Below are 18230 nucleotides of genomic sequence, written 5' to 3'. Positions count from 1 at the left end.
TGTTTTATAGTTTAGTAAGTCTGTGTTCTGGCAAATGAATATCTTCTTGGTGATAGAAGAGAATTTTCTTCTTGAGCATTTGTGTGTTTGACCGTAATCTGTGGAAGTAGAAAAGGTATCTTTTACTCGTTTATTCTCCTTTGATATTTTATTATTATCTATTATTATCATTATCTATTTTATCCATGATACGTAGTGAAAAGCTGGTGCAGCTAAGGCAAGCTGAGTTTGTACTGCCAGTATGGAAAGAAAATGGAAACTGTTCACACAAGCTAGGTTCTCTTCCTGAATACAATGTTTCTTCTGATAAGTTGTGTTGGGATAGTGGTTGATTTACTAAAGCTCTCAGATTTGTTTTGGGGATGGCCATAATGTTTCCTGACTTTTTGTATTAAGTATTAAATGTAGTTGTTTTTGTTTGTTTGTTTTAAATTAAAGTTTAGGGAAAAGGTAAAATATGATTAAGAAAAATAAAATTGAACATAAAGATTTATAAATTTGTGTGTGTGTGTGTGTGTGCGTGTGCGTGTGCGTGTGCGTGTGCGTGTGTGAGTACATGCGTGCCGGAGAGATGTCTCAGCAATTGACGAGCTCTGCAGAGGACACAGGGTTAGTTTTGAGCACTCATGCGGTAACTCACAATCATCCAGAACTCCAAGTTCAGGGGATATGATTCCCTCTTTTTGCTTCTGCTGGTAGCAGTCATGTACACAGTGCACATATATGGATTCAGGCAAAACAGTCAGACATAGAATATAAGATAAATATATTTAAGTTTATAAATTGATATTTGAAGGTATTTAAAAGAAATTATTAATATGGAAAAATACCCTTTACTCAGATCCTCTCTGTCCTTTTACTTTCCCTATAAGTTTTTCTCAATTGCCAAGCGTGACTTTTGTTTTTTCATTTTAATGTCATGTGCTCACCCAGTCCAGCTGTAAGTGAATAGTAGTGGGGCTGTTTGAGTAACATGACAAGTGTCAAGTCATGTTGTAGGAGCCTGCTTGTTCATTCCCGGCTACTCAGCCCCGAAACAATCACACAGAAACTGTATTATTTGCAATACTGTTTGGCCAATAGCTCAAGTGTATTTCTGGCTCTTATATCCTAAACTAACCCATTTCCATTAATCTGTGTATCACCATGTGGCTGTGGCTTACCGGGTAAAGTTCTGTCTTTGGCGTCTGTCTCCAGCAGGGCTACATGGCTTCTCACTGACTCTGCCTTCTTTCTCCCAGCATTCAGTTTAGTTCATCCCGCTCCCCTCTCCCACTTCCAGCTCTATTCTGCTAAGCCACTGACCAAAACAGCTTCTTTATTTATTAACTAATAAAAGCAACACATATACAGGACTTCCTATGTCAAAGTTATGAATTGTGTACAGTTCTTTAGTAGTAAAATAAATGTGTTTTTGTCATTTAAAATGCATGTGTGCTTATCATCAAGATGACTAAAGAACTGTCTGTCCCCACTTCTGGCAGCTGCTCCTTCTGAACTGAAGGAGAGGGTCATGTACCAAGCACCTATTGCCAGTAGGACCAGCTGAGTCTGCTGAACAAAGCCGTATCCCCAGCTTAGCCCAGGCTTGCTCCAGTTCTCATCTCTCAGGCTCACCAAATCTTTTCTTCGTCTGAAAGCCAGTTGTTTGGGGGAAAGTCAATTTACTTAATCTTTTTCATCTAGTTCCTTCTAATCATTTCGCCTCAGATTTAATAACCAGGTAGACCTCTTCCCTCTCCCCCAGTTGACCTTTAATTTCGATGGACTCACACTGTTTGTAGGTAGCGGCATTTAGATGCAGAGAGAAAACAAGGGTGCTTTGTGGGGGCAAATTAAATCTTTGTGACTGAGCTGATACATCTCAAAGCTGGTTGACTGGGGAGCTAGAGGGTGAAAGACTCAGTTTTGTTAGACATTTATTTTACATGTGCGAGTATTTTGCCTGCCTGTACATATGTGTTCCGTGTGCCCATGGAGGTCATAAGAGTGTGTTAGGTCCCCTGGAACTGGAGTTAGAGATGATCAGTGAGCCACTCTGTGGGGTGCTGGGAACCAAACCTAAGTCCTGTAAGAGCAGTGAGTGCACTTGACCACTGAGCCCTCTCTCCAGCCCCAAAGACTTGTATTTGTATCTTTACAATGAAGTGATGTCAGCGTCTACTTCACAAGGGTATCTTGGGGGATCACACGAGTAAATACGTACAGACCACGTAGAACAGTGCCTGACACACAGTGAGCACTCAGTAGATATTGGTGTTCGCTAGTCTCCCAGTGATCCCCGTGACTCCAATACTTAGCATGCAGTGAGTGGATGTGGGTCTCTGCCTGTGGAGATACCCTCTAGAACAGTCCTGCAGAAGACACTTCTGCCTGCCGCACGCATTGGCTGGTTGCCCCTCCCGTCCAGACAGCCTCCTCTGAGTGAGAAGAGTCACCACTGAAGCCACCGATGTCATTCCCGGTCTCTGTCCTGAGAGCAGAACCCAGATTCTTCACCAGGGAACCCTGAGAAGTGTCTGCTGTGGGTGCCCTCTGCTGGCCCACCGTGCACGTGTGCAACTCCGCGGTGGAATAAACTTAAACATTCAGCTGTAGGTTTTGAGGCATGTTTTGTAAAAGGTGCATTTGGGAGCCTGTGTGTGTGTGTGTGTGTGTGTGTGTGTGTGTGTGTGTGTGAGAGAGAGAGAGAGAGAGAGAGAGAGAGAGAATGAGAATGTATATATCACATGTATATATGTACATTATTCTTTTTGCAATTTGCATTTTGAGTTGGGATGTTCTCACGGGTTTCAGTCTTGGGGAGTTCATGGGATTTCAGATGGGAGCAGTAAGGACATGTTGGAAAACTTCACTGCTTTGTTCTTAAGAACTGATAAGGGTTCATATTCCAAGATGGTAACAAGTATTCTAGAATCTTATTTTCAGAGTCTGAGTTTTTGTTTTTATGTTTAGATCCATTGTATGGGGACTCACTACTGTTTTTCAAAAGTCAAAGCTTAGACCCCTGGGGCAGTATTGTGCTGAGGGTTTGATGTGTCAGCGAGTATATTTCAGGTTTATTGAGTGGCTGATCATTTATTTGGAGTCATAATCTATCAATAAAATGTGTCACAAATTACCCCAAATTATATTTTACTTACTGAATTTTGTGTGAGAGTGTGGGCGTGTTTGTGGAGGCTGGAGGACAACCTTGAGTGTTGTATCTTGAGAGCGGTGCACCTGGTTTGGGGGACATAGTCTCTCACGGGGACTTGGGGCTAGACCTAGTTGAGGCTGGGTGGCTGCTGAGCCTCCAGGACAGGACCTGTCAGTCTCTACCTCCCCAGTGTTGGGATCACAAGTACCCGCCATTATGCTTGGCCTTTTGGCATGGGTTCTGGGAACCCAACCCTGGTCTCCATGCTTGCACGGTACCAGTTCTACTGACAGAGCCATTGCCCCAGCTCCCTAAAATTGCACTTACAAATCATTCTCCTGTGTCTTTGTGTTTCCCTCCTCATGCTCTCCTTCTGTCTCCCATCTTTGCCTTTGTTTCGTTACTAGGATCAAACAACATAAATCGGGTGATCGCAAGCATGGAAAATGGGGAGAATGAAGGAACAACTAAAATTATCGCACCTTCGCCAGTGAAAAGGTCAGTGTGTGCAGTTATGTGCACTATGCTAGTTCTTCCCCTTGACGGCAAGGTCGCGCATCTTCTCGCTTTGGTAACTGAGTAACTTTGGTAACTTTTAACCTGGGGGCTTCAGTGGGTAGTGTCTGATCCAAAGGATGCGTTACTATGTCAGCAAAATCCAGACACTGGAACCTGCCCCTCATTGATGTGCCCTTGCTGTCACAGCATGGTGAAGTCACAGACTGTGCGTGGTCTGCAACCCTCAGCAGCATGCTGAGAATCCCATGTGGTTTTTAAAGGCACGATACAATGGACTAACTCAAAGGAAGTGGGGAAGTAAAGGGGGTGATGTTTTTGTTTAATGTACTGTATTCCTTACATTGGTGCACTGCCCCGGGAAGAGGTTTATAACTTTAGAGAGCTCAGAGCCTCAGAATTCAGAGATTGATTACGCACAAAGCTCTGTCATTGTCCCTGGTATCCGTTTTCCCAACAGCGTTCACACTGGGAAAACCTCGTCTTAGTACACTACATGAATTGGTTCCTGAAAGGTCAGCTCTGTTCTCTGCTAAGGGACTTTTGGAGTCATTTTCCTGTCTCTGATTATGCACAAGGAGCATCATCATCAGCACACAATGAGTAGCTTTCACGAGCTCACTTTCCCTATAGAGCCTGCACCACTTACATCATGGAGAAGCCCCAGAAGTCAGAGATGTGTGACCCGCAAAGATGCCTTAGGTCATCCTCCACTCCATCTTTTCTTAGTAAATAATGGCCCCTTCACTCAGCTGGACTGCGGTGGCTTTGAGGAGTACAGTATTCTCCAGAGCTGTGATGTCTCCCCTACAGTTCTTGGTTCTTTCTTGCTTGCTTCTTTTTGATTTTTCAAGACAGGGTTTCTCTGTAGCTTTGGAGCCTGTCCTGGAACTTGCTTTGTAGACAGGCTGGGCTTGAACTCACAGAGATCCACCTGCGTCTGCCTCCCAGAGTGCTGGGATTAAAGGCGTGCACTACTACTGCCCAGCCTGTTTTCTTTTCTTTAGTTCTGGGGCAGTCTCCTTACAGATCAACCTTTTAGAATGATGCAATCTTTATCTTTAATGAAGACTGCGTTTCCCTAGCTGGCCTCACAGTCCTGGGTAGAGGCTGCTTTGTCAGCACGTACAAGGCGTGCTTGTGATAGATCCAATATTAGAACAGTAATCTTCCATGATATTCAGATCCCAAGCCCCTTAGAAAGCATTCAGTCAGCTTTGCAACTCATTGCTGCTCACAGTCTTGAAAACAGAAGAGTGACAGGCTTCCCCACAGGCTGCAGAGTGAGAAGGACCTTGGGGAAGGAACACAGTCACCGTGCCACTGGGATTTCGATATTCTCTGTCATTCATTCATTTGCAATTCCTTGTTCATCTCTCTTCTTCCCTACCTCCCTTCTTTTCTCTTCACCTTATCTCTCTGACTTAGTAAGTACACACTCTGTACTACTGTAGTGAATCTCTGCTGTATGTTTTACTTTTTCTTATTTCAGAAGGGAAGCATTTACTCTGGGAATTTGTTCTTTGAAACTGTGGTTTTAAGTCATTGTTAAGTAATATATCGGACCTATGTAAAACACGCCTGCTATGTACTAAACCTTTGATGTGTGTGACCTTGTTGGATGTGTCTTCTATTAGGTGTGCATTATTCCTGTGTGAATACAGTGTCCTAAGGCAGAAGTTCGTTTGTTCTGTTTTTACAGCATCCTTGTCTCTTTCCCCTTTCTCCTCTTGGTTGCTATTACTAAGAATTCCGCCACAGCCGTATTCTGTAACATCTATCCAGATCCCTCAAAAGGACAGGATTAAAAGTAGATTAGCAGCTAAGTCTCTTTTTCTCTGCAAGCTAAGACTCCAGAGGAAGTGAGCTGTGGCCCCATGCCCTTCTGCTGATCCCTCCCTCTGTTCGTCTGGGTGATCTAAAACAATTTGTTAGGCTTGAGTAACAACAACAACAGTTATATTTACTTTCTTAGGGCAGAAAGACGATACTAGGTCAGGAAATGGCATTCAGAAGTCATTCTGATCCGGAAGGATGGAGCCAGGATATCTGGAAGCTGGGCAGAGGTCAGATAGGGTAGCCTGATTCTGCCCAGAGTTAGCTTTCAGAGCCCAAGCTGGAGCCAGGGCATCTGGCCTCTGCTGAAGAATGCCAGCTTCGTGTCAGTGGATGCCCCAGTATCTTAGTTACTTTTCTATTACCGTGACAAAACACCATGACCAAGGTCACTTGGCTCACAAAGAAAGTATTTCATTTGGGGCTCATGATTCCAGAGGATTAGAGTTCATGGCAGTCAACATGGCAGAAAGCACGGTGGCAGGCGTGGCACTGGAGCAGTAGCTGAGAGGTTGCATCCGATTCATAAGCAGGAAGCAGAGAGAACGAACTGGGAATAGCACCAGTGACACACTTCTTCCAACAAGGCCACACCTCCTAATCCTTCCCAAACTGTTCTAGCTGGGGACCAAGCATCCAAACACATGTGTCTGTGGTGGCCATTGTCATCCAAACCACTCCACTCGGGTTCTCTCCCTTTTCATCTTGCTGCCTTTGTCTACTTTGTAGTTCTTATTTCTTCTTTCCCTGGGAAGGAGTCTCCCTCCTCCTTTCCTCCCCTGATCCTTCCCTCTCTCCCACTCTCTCCCAACCCCTCTTTCATCAGGCAAGTATTGTCTCTTGTGGAGCAGGCCTCAGAATCAGTCAGAAAGCACTTGGCCAGCCCTGTTAGCAGTCATTCCATTATTAAACCTGTGGCATATGTTGTGTGGCAGGTCAAGATGGCAGGACACACACCACTCCTGAGTAAGTCCCGATGACCTGCATAGCATCTTTCAGCACAATGAAAGCTGACCAGGAGGGAGAAAGCTTCTGGATCAGTTCTAGCTTGATTTCTCTATGTCCTGCAACTGAATTGTGTCGTTGTCTTCAGCAATGGGGTCTCATTGTCTAGTTATGGTGGGCAAGCAAGAGCAATGGTAATAGCCTCTGTTGTTTTGAGGACCTCTGGGGCCTCCCTGACAAAACCGAGATACTGATACTGATACCATGCCTGATAGTGAGATTTTCATCAATTACCCATGGCTTCTGGGGAAAGTACTGTCATCAATGCAGAATGCTCCATATAAACTCCTTAAAAATAATATATTTACATATATATAATATAACATATTTATATAAACGTATAATATACAGATACACCCTATGTACACCAGCCTGACCCTGGGTTTAGAAACCCATTTGACTCTGCCCTCCAAGTGCAGGGATTAAATGCATTTGCCACCATATTCCAATTTAAATTAAATATTTTTAATTAACTTCCTAAGTAGCGATTTTGCAAAGGCTTTCCCACGCTCCTTAGTTTTGGCTCACCCAGTTCCCACCATCTCCTCTTGGTCACTAGAATGGACTCTTTAGAGAGTTTTTAACAGTTGGTTGGCTGGACTTCTCCTTACCTAAAGCAATGCAACTAGACTCAGGGAGGAGGCACAAACGTGCTTACTGGAAAAAAATGCTTATTAAGCACCATCATAGGTTCCTTTTGGAATGAGTCACAGCTATAAACAAGGAAATGTGTGCGCATATGCATCTTAATGTCCGTTAAATAAGTCTTCTGAGTAAATCAATGTGGACTAACATCATTTTTTTTTGCTCAACTTATTTTCCATTCTTTATTATTCAAGTTTTAAGAAAGCAAAGAATGAAAACAGCCCTGATACCCAAAGAAGCAAGTCTCATGCGCCGTGGGAAGAAAATGGACCCCAGAGGTAAGCACGCCCACTGTCCCTGGAGAGAAGGGCAGCAGAGGGCGGCACATCTGTCACAGCCTACCCAGTTGAGGACACTAACTGCCTTGTGGCTTCAGGAAGTGCTGACGTGGGTGTCAGTAGCGTGTTTCCCACAGTGAAACCTTTGAGAAGGACGAGAAGGCAGCATTGTTTGTCATAGCCAGAACCTGGAAGCAACCTAAGTGCCCCTTGACTGAAGAATGGGTAAAGAAGATGTGGTACATTTACACAATAGAGTACTACACAGCAGAAAAAAATAATAACATCTTGCAATTTTTAGGCAAATGGCTGGATCTGGAAAACATCATACTGAATGAGGGAACCCAGACCCAGAAAGACAATTATCATATGTACTCACTCATAAGTGGTTTTTAGACATAAAGCAAAAAATTACCAGCCTACAAATCACAATCCCAGAGAACCTAGACAACAATGAGGACCCTAAGAGAGACATACATGGATCTAATCTACATGGGAAGTAGAAAAAGACAAGATCTCCTGCGTAAATTGGGAGCGTGGGGACCATGGGAGAGGGTTGAAGGGGAGGTAGAGGCAAGAAGGGAGCAGAGAAAAAATGTAGAGCTCAATAAAACCAATAAAAAGAAGAGACTTGAGCACCTACAAATTTTGATATCTTCAGGGGTCCTGGAGCCCCCACAGATATCAAATGATTTCTATTCAATTCATCTAATTTGTAACAATAGTTCTTTCAGAGCAATATATTCTAAGTTATGAAGAAGGACATTGAATAATGAAGAAATACGTTGTGTGGCGAAGTCAATAACTATTTTCTGGTGACTAAGGCCTGAAGTCATGGGTTCAAATGCAGGCTTTTCTCTGTAAACACTCTGCTGCCCTATCCATGGCATCATGCATTCAGAGGGGCATATAGGGCGGTTCTTCATCCACAGTGCTCAGTGTGCATGACATGTAAGAGGAACTCAGGAAATGGGGCTGAATTAATGATAGATGAAAGAATGAATAAAAACTGCCTGGCGAATGATAAAAAAAACAAAAATAAGTCACCCACAAGGCCCTCGTGATGGGTCAGAGCCGTGGCTCTCAATCCCCTTGAGGTTCCCACAGCAGACGTTAACATTATGATTCATAACAGTGGGAAATAACAAAATAATTTTATGATTGGGGTCACTGCAACATAAGGAACTGTATTAAAAGGTTGGAGTATTAGGAAGGCTGAGAACCATTGATCTATAGTCAGGGTACAGTTCTGAAAAAAAGTCCGAATGACGTTAATGCTTATACTCCACACTCGGTCCTGCGAAAACTCCTGAGCCCGACCCTGAGCTTTCTCTTCCACTCCAGTGGGCTCTACAACTCACCCAGTGATCGCACCAAGTCACCAAAGTTCCCCTGTACCCGCCAGCGTAACCTGTCCTGCGGCAGTGACAACGAGTCTGCGCAGCCCATGCGGCGAAGGTGAGCGGAACAGGGTTCTCATGCAGTGGGACCAGAAGCTTCGGGTCCCGGGCATGCTGCGATACCGTGATTCCCAGAAAGCCATTGCTGTGTGTCTCCTCAGGATAACGGGAGAAGCCTGTTCTTTTCAAAGTAAAGCAAGCAGGGGTGCTGAAGTCTTTATCTGAAATAGTGTTAGAGAACATTTTTATAAATAGTGATAGTCACATGCTTTCTGTATTAAAATGACTAATTTAAAAACATAGATGATATGCTAGCTATATAATGTGCCTTGCAGGGTATCCGTAATACATATTAAATGTTACTACATTGGGAATTAGAACGACGCTTACAGCCAGTGGGCTCTGTCCTCCAAAGTGTTATTGCTGTGTAAGCATCGGCAGCCTCTTTCAAAGCAGAGTGTGAACCTGCAGTCTTTTATAGGTGGAACTGCACATGTGACTTTGCTTGTGTGGATGCCTAATTGCCCACAAATTAGCCTAAGGGCAGGGGTTGTGTATCGGTCTGTCTTCTATGGTTTAAGTAGTTAGAGGTGGAGGGAAGACAGAAGGCCTGGTGGTGGTGTTGAAGAGATGTATCTACTCTTTTGAGGGTTGGATGACATATGGGAAGGAGATGGAGCAGAATCTTTAGACATCTCTGAGGAAGTTTGGCTTTGAACAAGAGGAGGGGCAGGTGGGAGAAGAGGAGCCGTCTAGAGTCAGAGTCAATGGTGAGGGCCGATGTATGGCTCAGGAAGCAAAGGTGCTTGCTGCCAAATCTGATGACCCGAGTTCAATCCTGGGAGTCATATGGTGGAAGGAAAGAACCAGCTCCTTCAAGCTGTCCTGTGACCGCTCACAAACACAAATAAATAGATAGATAGATAGATAGATAGATAGATAGATAGATAGATAGATAGATAGATAAATAAATAAATGGTGTAAGGAAAAAGTTGATAATATTAAAATCTACAAAAGGGTTTTGACAGGGAAAGTTGCATATATCTGAGGTCAGCAGGGAGTGCACCAAGATGATTTAGAGAAGTGATCAGGACTCGTGTTGCATATAGAGGTAGCAGGGGGAGGGGCTAACCTTTGTTGTCAAGACAGTTGTGTAAGTAACAGGGAGATGGTAAGTGTTTATTTCAGGTGGAGGGAAGATGGAGGAGCTCCATTTGATGCCACCTTTCCCTTTGGGAGGAGAAAACAGACAAGCTAATGCAGAAGCCCCTTAGCGGAAGGCCACCAAAGGAGAGGTTGATAGCACTCTGCAGGGACAGTACTTAGGTCGGAGAAAGGTGTCCGACTGTTGAATAACTGAAACATGGTTAAAAAGCAGATTGACGCTGTACCAAGCCTACTCTGGTTCAGTCCCTTCTGGCCACTGATGCTGGCCTGGATGCCAAGATGATGGGCTAAAAAGCAGAGTTAGGGATGGGACCGAGAACTGGCATGGAGGTTACCGAGTGATACCTAAGCTGAGTAAGGACACAATAAGCAGAGCTCATGGGTCAGATAAAGGGCAGGATGACGTTAGGGGAGTAAACAGTAATAGTGACAGCTTACACTGACTCATGTCCTAGTCACTTGGAATGTATTACTTTGAGGATTTATTTTTCTTATTTTTAAATTGTGTATATGTGCGTGTGTGTGTGTGTGTGTGTGTGTGTGTGTGTGTGTGTGTGTGTGAAGGTAGTGCACATGAGTGCAGGTGCCTGCAATGCTCAGTCCCCAGGAGCTGGAGTTACAGGATCATTGTGAGTTGCCTGGTAAACTGAACCCAGGTTCTCTCGAGCAATACATGCTCTTGTATACCTGCTGCAGCATCTCTCCAGCCCCGGTTTTTTACTCTTCACAGCTGTTTATTGGGGGTTCTATTAAAATTGAGGCACCTCAGGCTGGAGAGATGGCTCAGTGATCAAGAACACTGGTTCTTCTTCCAGGATCCCGCTTGGATTCCTAGCACCCAAATAGCAGCTCATAGTCATCTGTACCTCCAGCTCTAGAGGATTTGACAGTGTCTCTGACTTTTGAGGGCACCAGGCACATACATAGTATGCAGACGTACATGCAGGCCAAACATCCTTACATATAAAATAAAAATTAAAACATGAAACACCAAGAATAGCTCGGAATAGCTTGAGTCACAAAGCTCTTCAGTGAGGGAGGTGGGATTCCTGTTCATGCAATCTGGCTTCAGTGCTGGAGGTGGAATTCCTTGTTCACGTGATCTGGATTCAGTGAGGGAGGTGGGATTCCTGTTTACGAGGTCTGGATTCAGTGAGGGAGGTGGGATTCCTGTTCACGCGGTCTGGCTTCAGTGAGGGAAGTGGGATTCCTGTTCATACAATCTGGCTTCAGTGCTGGAGGTGGGATTCCTGTTCACGGTCTGGCTTCAGTGCCTGCATATTTTAACAAGATGCCCTACTAGAAGTGCTTAAAGGTAAACAGGCAGTAGGGGGCGGTGTGGCGAGAGAGCACCGTGTCTGGAGATGGTCAGTGATAATAAAAGCCAAAGTCTAAGGAAGACGTAGGCTGGTGAGTTGTTGCGGATGAGGTTATTATAGAAGAAATAAGGAATTCACGGCCAGGATGTAGAGTGAGCCCCAGTGAGAGCTGGAATCAGCTGAGAGTTGACCTAGCGGGTCACATTCCTCGACAGCACAGCCATCCCTATCGGGTGAGCGGAGCTTATCCAACCCGGGCATTACACGTACACCACAGCCTTGCTCTAGATGACTGGGTTCCTGAGGTGTGCTGTGTTTCTGGGACCTGTCACAGGGCTGAATTATACACATGACATAAATGTGTGGCAAGTGAGCCAATTCCAAAGGCATCTGGAGTCACCGATGTGAAATCTGTGCCTTCTTAGCGGCTGACCAGACTGCTCTCTTTTGTTTTCCTCAGGAAAGCTCATAACAGTGGCGAAGACTCAGATCTGAAGCAGAGGAGGAGGTAAGACAGCAACGGGAGGGGTCCGGGAGGAGAAAGGATGGGGGTGTTCATCGTCGGGGCGGGAGTGGAGTTTGTTCCTCTTCTGCGGCTGATATGACTGTATCACCAGTTGGTGGGTTTTAGCCGGATCTCAGTCTTCCATTCTGTCCTGACCCCTGACATTTCTCTTTTCTTTCCTGCTCCTTTTGAGCCTCTGAGGAACTGTCTCAAGCTATGCCCTGCCATATTGTAAACCACTCCACACTTGGCTTAAAGCAGCAACATTGTGCGTGTGTGTGTGTGTTCTGTAGGGTAACTAGAAGGAAGTAGAAGCCAATGGCCCTGTTTGGAGCCAATGGCAGGCTCTCCCCACACCTCATTCTGTTGGTGAAACCTGTCACATGATCAGTACAAATTCAAAGCAGTGCGAATAAACTCCACCTGTCCCGTACAGGGTTGGAGACGATGAGATGGCATCCCTATTTTGTCCACACTGTGGAGTTTAGCTTTGCCGCGTTGAGTTTTGTTAGGCATGCTGGGTCTTAGGAGTCCTTTCTGGGAATACAATGTTTTCCTTTATGTGTTCTCCTCTTCCTCCCGCCTCGCTCTTTGGACTGTAAGCTTAACTCAGACGTTTGACTGTGTCCAGAAACACTTACTGGGAGAGAGATAATGTGGTTCTTTGTGTTTGGACTAGTGATTTTTCTCCACAATCACCTCTAGAGTACCCAATGAGCCTTTCTGTAATTTGTCATAAAAATGTCTCCCGTTTGCTTTTGTCTTCAGGTCCCGCTCACGTTGTAACACAAGCAGTGGTAGTGAGTCAGAAAATTCTAACCGAGAGCACAGGAAGAAGAGAAACAGGTAATCCTTCACACTGCAGTGCCTAGAGCCCCGTCATCATCGGTGGTCCTCAGGATACGAGCCTGCCTTCTTCCTTGATGGTCCAAGGGCCACTGCTTTGAATCGCTCGTTTGGGAAACTGTATCACAAATAATAAAAACCCAGAGACAGATACTGGGGTTCAACCAGAAGATCAAAAAAGCAAAGCAGCTGGCCACTCGCTCTTACCTCTGCCTCAGACCGAAATGGGACGAGATCCTTTTTCCATGAATCCTCAAATTCCATACCACACCAAGTTCCTGTCTCTTTCCCTTTATATCCACCCCTCTCTCCGCCCATCTTGCTGGTTGTATGGCGATTTCTCCTTGAAGTACCTTCCGGTTATATTTCTATATTTTATTTAGCCCCAAAATGAGACTCATCATTTTAGAGATTCTGTTAATCTTAGCCTCTCTGTGTTTCCAGTTACATGAGGTACAGCAGGCCGGTGTATTTGGGCCACCTTTGCGGAGTCTGTTTTTAAGAGCTTGCTAATCAGTTGACATGTAATCAGCTTTAGTGTTGGCTTCTTGCATTAATCATGTCTCCCTAGTCCCAAACCATCTATTTAAAAACAAAAGGTCATTCACGAGGTATGGAAACACCATCAGGGCAGGCCTCAGAGAGATTTGATTGTCGGTCACACAAGTTTTAAAGCCAGTGGTTCTTAACTGGGCAGGCTCTGTCCTTTCAGAGGACGTTTGGCTGTGTTTGCAGACATTCATTTTTGTCACATTTGGGTGGGAGAGATTGCTACTGACCAGAGTTGATGCTAAGCATTCTCCAACATGCAAGGCAGACACCGCAGCACAGATACATCTAGCACCAAAGCATCCGTGATGCTGAGGGAGAGAGACCCGTTTCACCTCCTGGGAGCTCAGGCCTGCTTGCTCTTCTTTCTAAGCCATCTTTTTCTCTTCTGTGCATTAAAGAAGTTGGACCAGTCTCCAAGGTCATTCTTTAGTGCTTGAGATCCTTGTTCGGCACAGACCGGATGCTCTTCTCTCTGACTACAAAGCCTGTAGAATAATAGCCTCATCGGCACTGTGAGCGTGGGCCGCTCGCCCAGGAAGTCTTTCTGCCTCCTGCCCTCTCCAAGGCTGGAATTACACCAGAGAACTGCAAGAGCTCCGTGTGTTATAACACTCCTCGAAGAAACAATTTCAGTTTCTTTATCTGTGAAAATCCAATTATGACAGGTGGCTCTCCCTTAGGTAGGTTCCTCCTGCGGTACAATCAAGCAGTTTTGTACAAAACGAATCAAATGGCTGTGGCTTTTCTGTTTCACAGCCTGTGCTTCTTCATCAAGGCAGAATCTATTTGTTTTACTTAGTATCTTCCAAACTGTGCTCCTAAATGACCTGTTCTCAACTGCACGGAAGAAATCTGTTTAAAACACAAAACAAAAAACAGTGTCTTTGGGGGGGTGGCTAAATGGGCTAAGGGTGACATTTGCTGTTAAAAATGAAACAGAATCAAAAGGTTGCCACCAGGTCTTTAAATTGCCCATTGCTGGTTTTGCTGTGTGCTGGCTTATATCCCTGTCATGGGGACTGTTTCTTACCTCTGTCTCTCACAGACAGGTTTTTTTTTTTTTTTTTTTTTTGGCTTCCTTGGTGTTAGCATGGCAGTAGTTCTGAGTGTCTGAGTGTTCAGGTGCTACCATGCTTTGTAATGATAGTGAGGAGAAATGGCTTTCAGAGCATATGCTCACTCATGTTTTACAAGAAGGATCCAAAAGGCTTTTGCAATTGATTTACACTTCTGGTAATATTGCCCTAGGATCACACAAGTTCCTGTGTCCTAAGTAGATGAGGCGTAGCAGGAAACGGGCCAAGGAACCCTAGCTCTGATCTCTATCCACACAGGTTCTGCCTCAGCAGGCAAAGGTGGGCGAGGAAGGCGGGCACAAAGTCAGGTTGCTTCTTCTGGGAGCCACCTGTCCACTGTATTGTGCTAATTCCAGCCCCCACACCTAGCATTAGCCTTTGACCTTTTTACCAGAATGCCTCTCTTTTGGATCAGCTTTGAACATCTAAGCTGTCGCTCTGCACCTGTACAGGGGTCTTCCCTGTGCTGTCTCTCCATATCTGACTTCGTGCTTGCTCAGGAGACTCCTTGGTGAGATGCTGAACCTTTGACCTCATGCAGCTTCCCTGGGCTTGGCTGCCTGTGGGGGCTACCAAGAGCTCAGCAACATCCTTCGTGCTTTTACGAAAGGTTTGGGGTGACCATTAGCCAAACAGAACTTGTACATGTTGGTTGGTGTTCCATTTCTTTCTTTGTTTCTTTTTGTTTGTTTGTTTTTTGAGGCAGGATTTCTCAGCGTAACAGCCCTAGCTGCCCTGGAAGTCACTTTGTAGACCTGGCTGGCCTTGAACTCACAGAGATCCACCTGACTTTGCCTCTCAAGTGCTGGGACTGCACCATGGCCACCCAGCTCGATGTTCTGTTTCTTTTTTCTTTTTCTTTCTTTCTTTCTTTTTTTTTTTTTTTTTTTATTTTTCGAGACAGGGTTTCTCCGTAACTTTTTGGTTCCTGTCCTGGTTCCTGTAGACCAGGCTGGCCTTGAACTCACAGAGATTTGCCTGCCTCTGCCTCCCGAGTGCTGGGATTAAAGGCATGCGCCACCACCGCCAGCCAATGTTCTGTTTCTTAGGACTGGATCTTTCCTTGTCTTTGCTGCGAGGGCCTATACCCTGACACACCCCCACTTTTTTGTCTTGCTTGGGGAAATTTTAACTTTGGGGCAACTTTTGGGTAAACTGATTTTTAAATTTTCATTAGCATTTATGTAATGATCAGTCTGATGATGCTGTTTTCATTCATGTGTGTGATCTATGTCAATCATAGCTACTGCCATTGCTTCTCTTGTCCTTTCTCCAACCTCACTGATCTGCTTCCTCTTCTCGGGTAGCCTCCCTTCTGCTGTCTTGATTTTTTTTTTCTTCAATGATGATGATGACCCGATCAATGAATTTCATTAAGGTTGTTTCAGGCACACATGCCCTTTACTGATTTCTAGACCAATGAAGAAAATATCACTCCCTTCTCTAATCAATGCTAACTGCATATAAATCCTTAGGGAGCGCCGGGGCCCCGTGAGCCCCTCCCCCTTCTGTGACGAGCTGTTGATAGGCCTAGTCTTGTGCAGCTCATCGCATAGGCTGTGAGGCCTAGAGTACAGCAGCCATGTCCTGCCTAGAAGCCAGTGATGTCTCCCCTGTTTACTCTGCCTCTTGATCGTCAGTGGTCACGAAGCCTTCGGGAGTGTTTTATTTGTGGCCGAGCTTTCAGTAATCATTTATCCTTAGTATCTATCTTAGTATTTATCTCTGGAGTTACCACTGGCCACTGCAGATAAGAAACTTCCATGAGCAGTGCTGACTTTAGCACTGCGCTGTGCACATCTACCTGGCTGTCTGGAAGGCAGTTTGAAAGGCACATCGTGCCTAACAAGACAACAGCCATAACTCCCCACTAGGGCCTACAACCCTCCTAACCACAGGCTTTTGACCAGGGTTATGGTGCCAGATGTGAGTTCTCTCCTGTAGAGAAGGCCTCCAATATTGATTACCCTCCAGTCAGCCTTGCCACTACTGTACCCTTCGGACCATCTTACCTGGCATGTCAGTGTTATTGCACAACTGAATACCACGGGTTGCTGACAGTTTTCCCGGGCAACCTGCATAGCATCTTCCTGTACCACGAGGGCTAGCCAGCAGGGGGGAAGCTTCCAGCCCAGCTGCAGCTTGATTTTTCTTTTCCTATGTCCCACAACCACAGTGTGTGGCATCTTCAGCAATAGGATCTGGCTATCCAGTTCTGATGAGCAGCCAATGGCAATTTACCAGTATTGGGGGTAAGGGGGTGTTGTCTCAGGGTCCTCCCTGACTAACAGCTTGTAGGGAGATGGGCCCACTTCTGCCTCTGGGATTGTTCAATAAATGACCTGTGGCTTCCGAGAGCTTCTTTCCTCAACCCCCAAGGTACCTCCATTCAAATTATTATTGTTTGATGTTTGTCAAGGTCAGATTTCCTTTTTCACATAGTGTCTTTTCACACAGTGCTAGTTTTTGTTGCACGTCTCCCAAGTGTTTTCTGATCTTTGAAACCAGCTCCTTTTCCCTGACACTTTGTACTTTCCCTTCTTACGCTGGGAGGTTGTCACCTTGGGGAGACGAGACACCACTGTGCAAATTTCTGTGGGTTGTGGATCTTCTGAGTCAGTTTTACTTCTGGAGATTCTGTGTGGTCTTCAGATGTTGGTTACTTTCCTAAACCTTCTTTCTGGATTTTACAACTATTTATTTATTTGGACATAAAGGGAACTCTCCCTTGGCATTTTTGAGACATGGTCTCAACAGCTGGGATCGAAGGTGTGCACTGCCATTCTGCTATTTTATGTGCCTTCTGGAGATCAGACCCAGGGCCTCATTCCCTGGGCAAGAACTCTGTCAACATCCCCAGGCCAGGAAGTTTTTATTGGGCCTGAGGCCATTCCAGGAATGCTGGGAGGTTGTTTTTTTTTTTTTTCTCCAGACAGGGTTTCTCTGTAGCTTTTGGTGCCTGTCCTGGAACTAGCTCTTGTAGCCAAGCTGGCCTTGAACTCACAGAGATCCACCTGCCTCTGCATCCAGAGTTCTGGGATTAAAGGCGAGCACCACCACTGCCCAGCTTAATGCTGGGATTTTTATTGTTGCTCTTTTGGTTTTCTATAAACTTGACCCACTGGGCTTACTTCTACTGTGTTGTTTTGTAGGTAACATTTTAACATCCCTGTTTATGTGTGACAAGAGATAATGTTTACAATAGAGTTCATCCAGAAGAAGCTTTTAGTACCAGCAGTGGAATACTAGATGCAAGGATTGTTGTTTTCTTACAGTTAAAGAGTACAGAGCTAGAATGCGTACACGCACCCCTTTGGGTTCAGAACAGGTGGGGATGTAGGCAGTTCTTCCTACAGAGGTGTTTCTGTGCGGTTCCTTCACAGCAGAAATGCCCACCCTCCCTCCTGCTGGCATCTTTTATGCTGTCCCCGTTTCTCTTCACTTCAGTGAGTGTCCCTACTGAGAGGGTAAATTTTCACACCCATTTTACAGCCAGCTGGAAGTTGTTCTAAATGTTTATTTTTCCACAAGGTCTCACTGTGTGGCCCTGGCCTTGAACTCAGAGCCCCCCCCCCTCCTAAATGCTAGGATTGAAGGTGTGGCCCCGCCCCTGGCAAATTTTCTTGCTCCAGGTCTGAGCCAATGAGATCCCCTTAGTCTCTCTAGTTACATCATCTCCTCTTCATTTTCTTGCTGCTGGTTTCACTCTATGTTTTAAGATTTTTTTCCCCTTGTCTTCTCTAATCTTCCTCCCCATTCATCCTTCCTCTCCTCGGTCTTCCCTGAATTTTTTTCTTTGCACAAGAGCCACTGGTGTGTGATGGGACGACCCACGGTTTGGCTCAGCTCTGCTGTGGTGATATTTGAACATCTCATTTACCAACTCAGTTCTTAGGTCTTTAGCATGAGGCATGCAATATGATATGTGTTCCCGCTCACCGCGGCC

At 45.3% G+C, this 18230-nt stretch overlaps 1 protein-coding gene across 2 annotated transcripts in view; it reads left to right on the top strand.

Moving 5' to 3' along the window:
- The window catches only part of Epb41l4a (erythrocyte membrane protein band 4.1 like 4A), a 194541-nt gene that overhangs the window by 152856 nt on the left and 23455 nt on the right, over window positions 1–18230 (top strand). For both annotated transcript variants that reach the window (XM_026783583.1, XM_013349628.2), the window contains 5 exons: window positions 3547–3637; window positions 7336–7419; window positions 8764–8877; window positions 11766–11813; window positions 12579–12656. In XM_026783583.1, the coding sequence (XP_026639384.1) occupies window positions 3547–3637; window positions 7336–7419; window positions 8764–8877; window positions 11766–11813; window positions 12579–12656 (415 nt within the window). The remainder of the gene's footprint in view (window positions 1–3546; window positions 3638–7335; window positions 7420–8763; window positions 8878–11765; window positions 11814–12578; window positions 12657–18230) is intronic.

The sequence above is a fragment of the Microtus ochrogaster genome, chromosome 18 (assembly GCF_000317375.1).
Source record: "Microtus ochrogaster isolate Prairie Vole_2 chromosome 18, MicOch1.0, whole genome shotgun sequence".
NCBI lineage: Eukaryota > Metazoa > Chordata > Mammalia > Rodentia > Cricetidae > Microtus > Microtus ochrogaster.
This window is presented reverse-complemented; position numbering and strand designations above follow the sequence as displayed.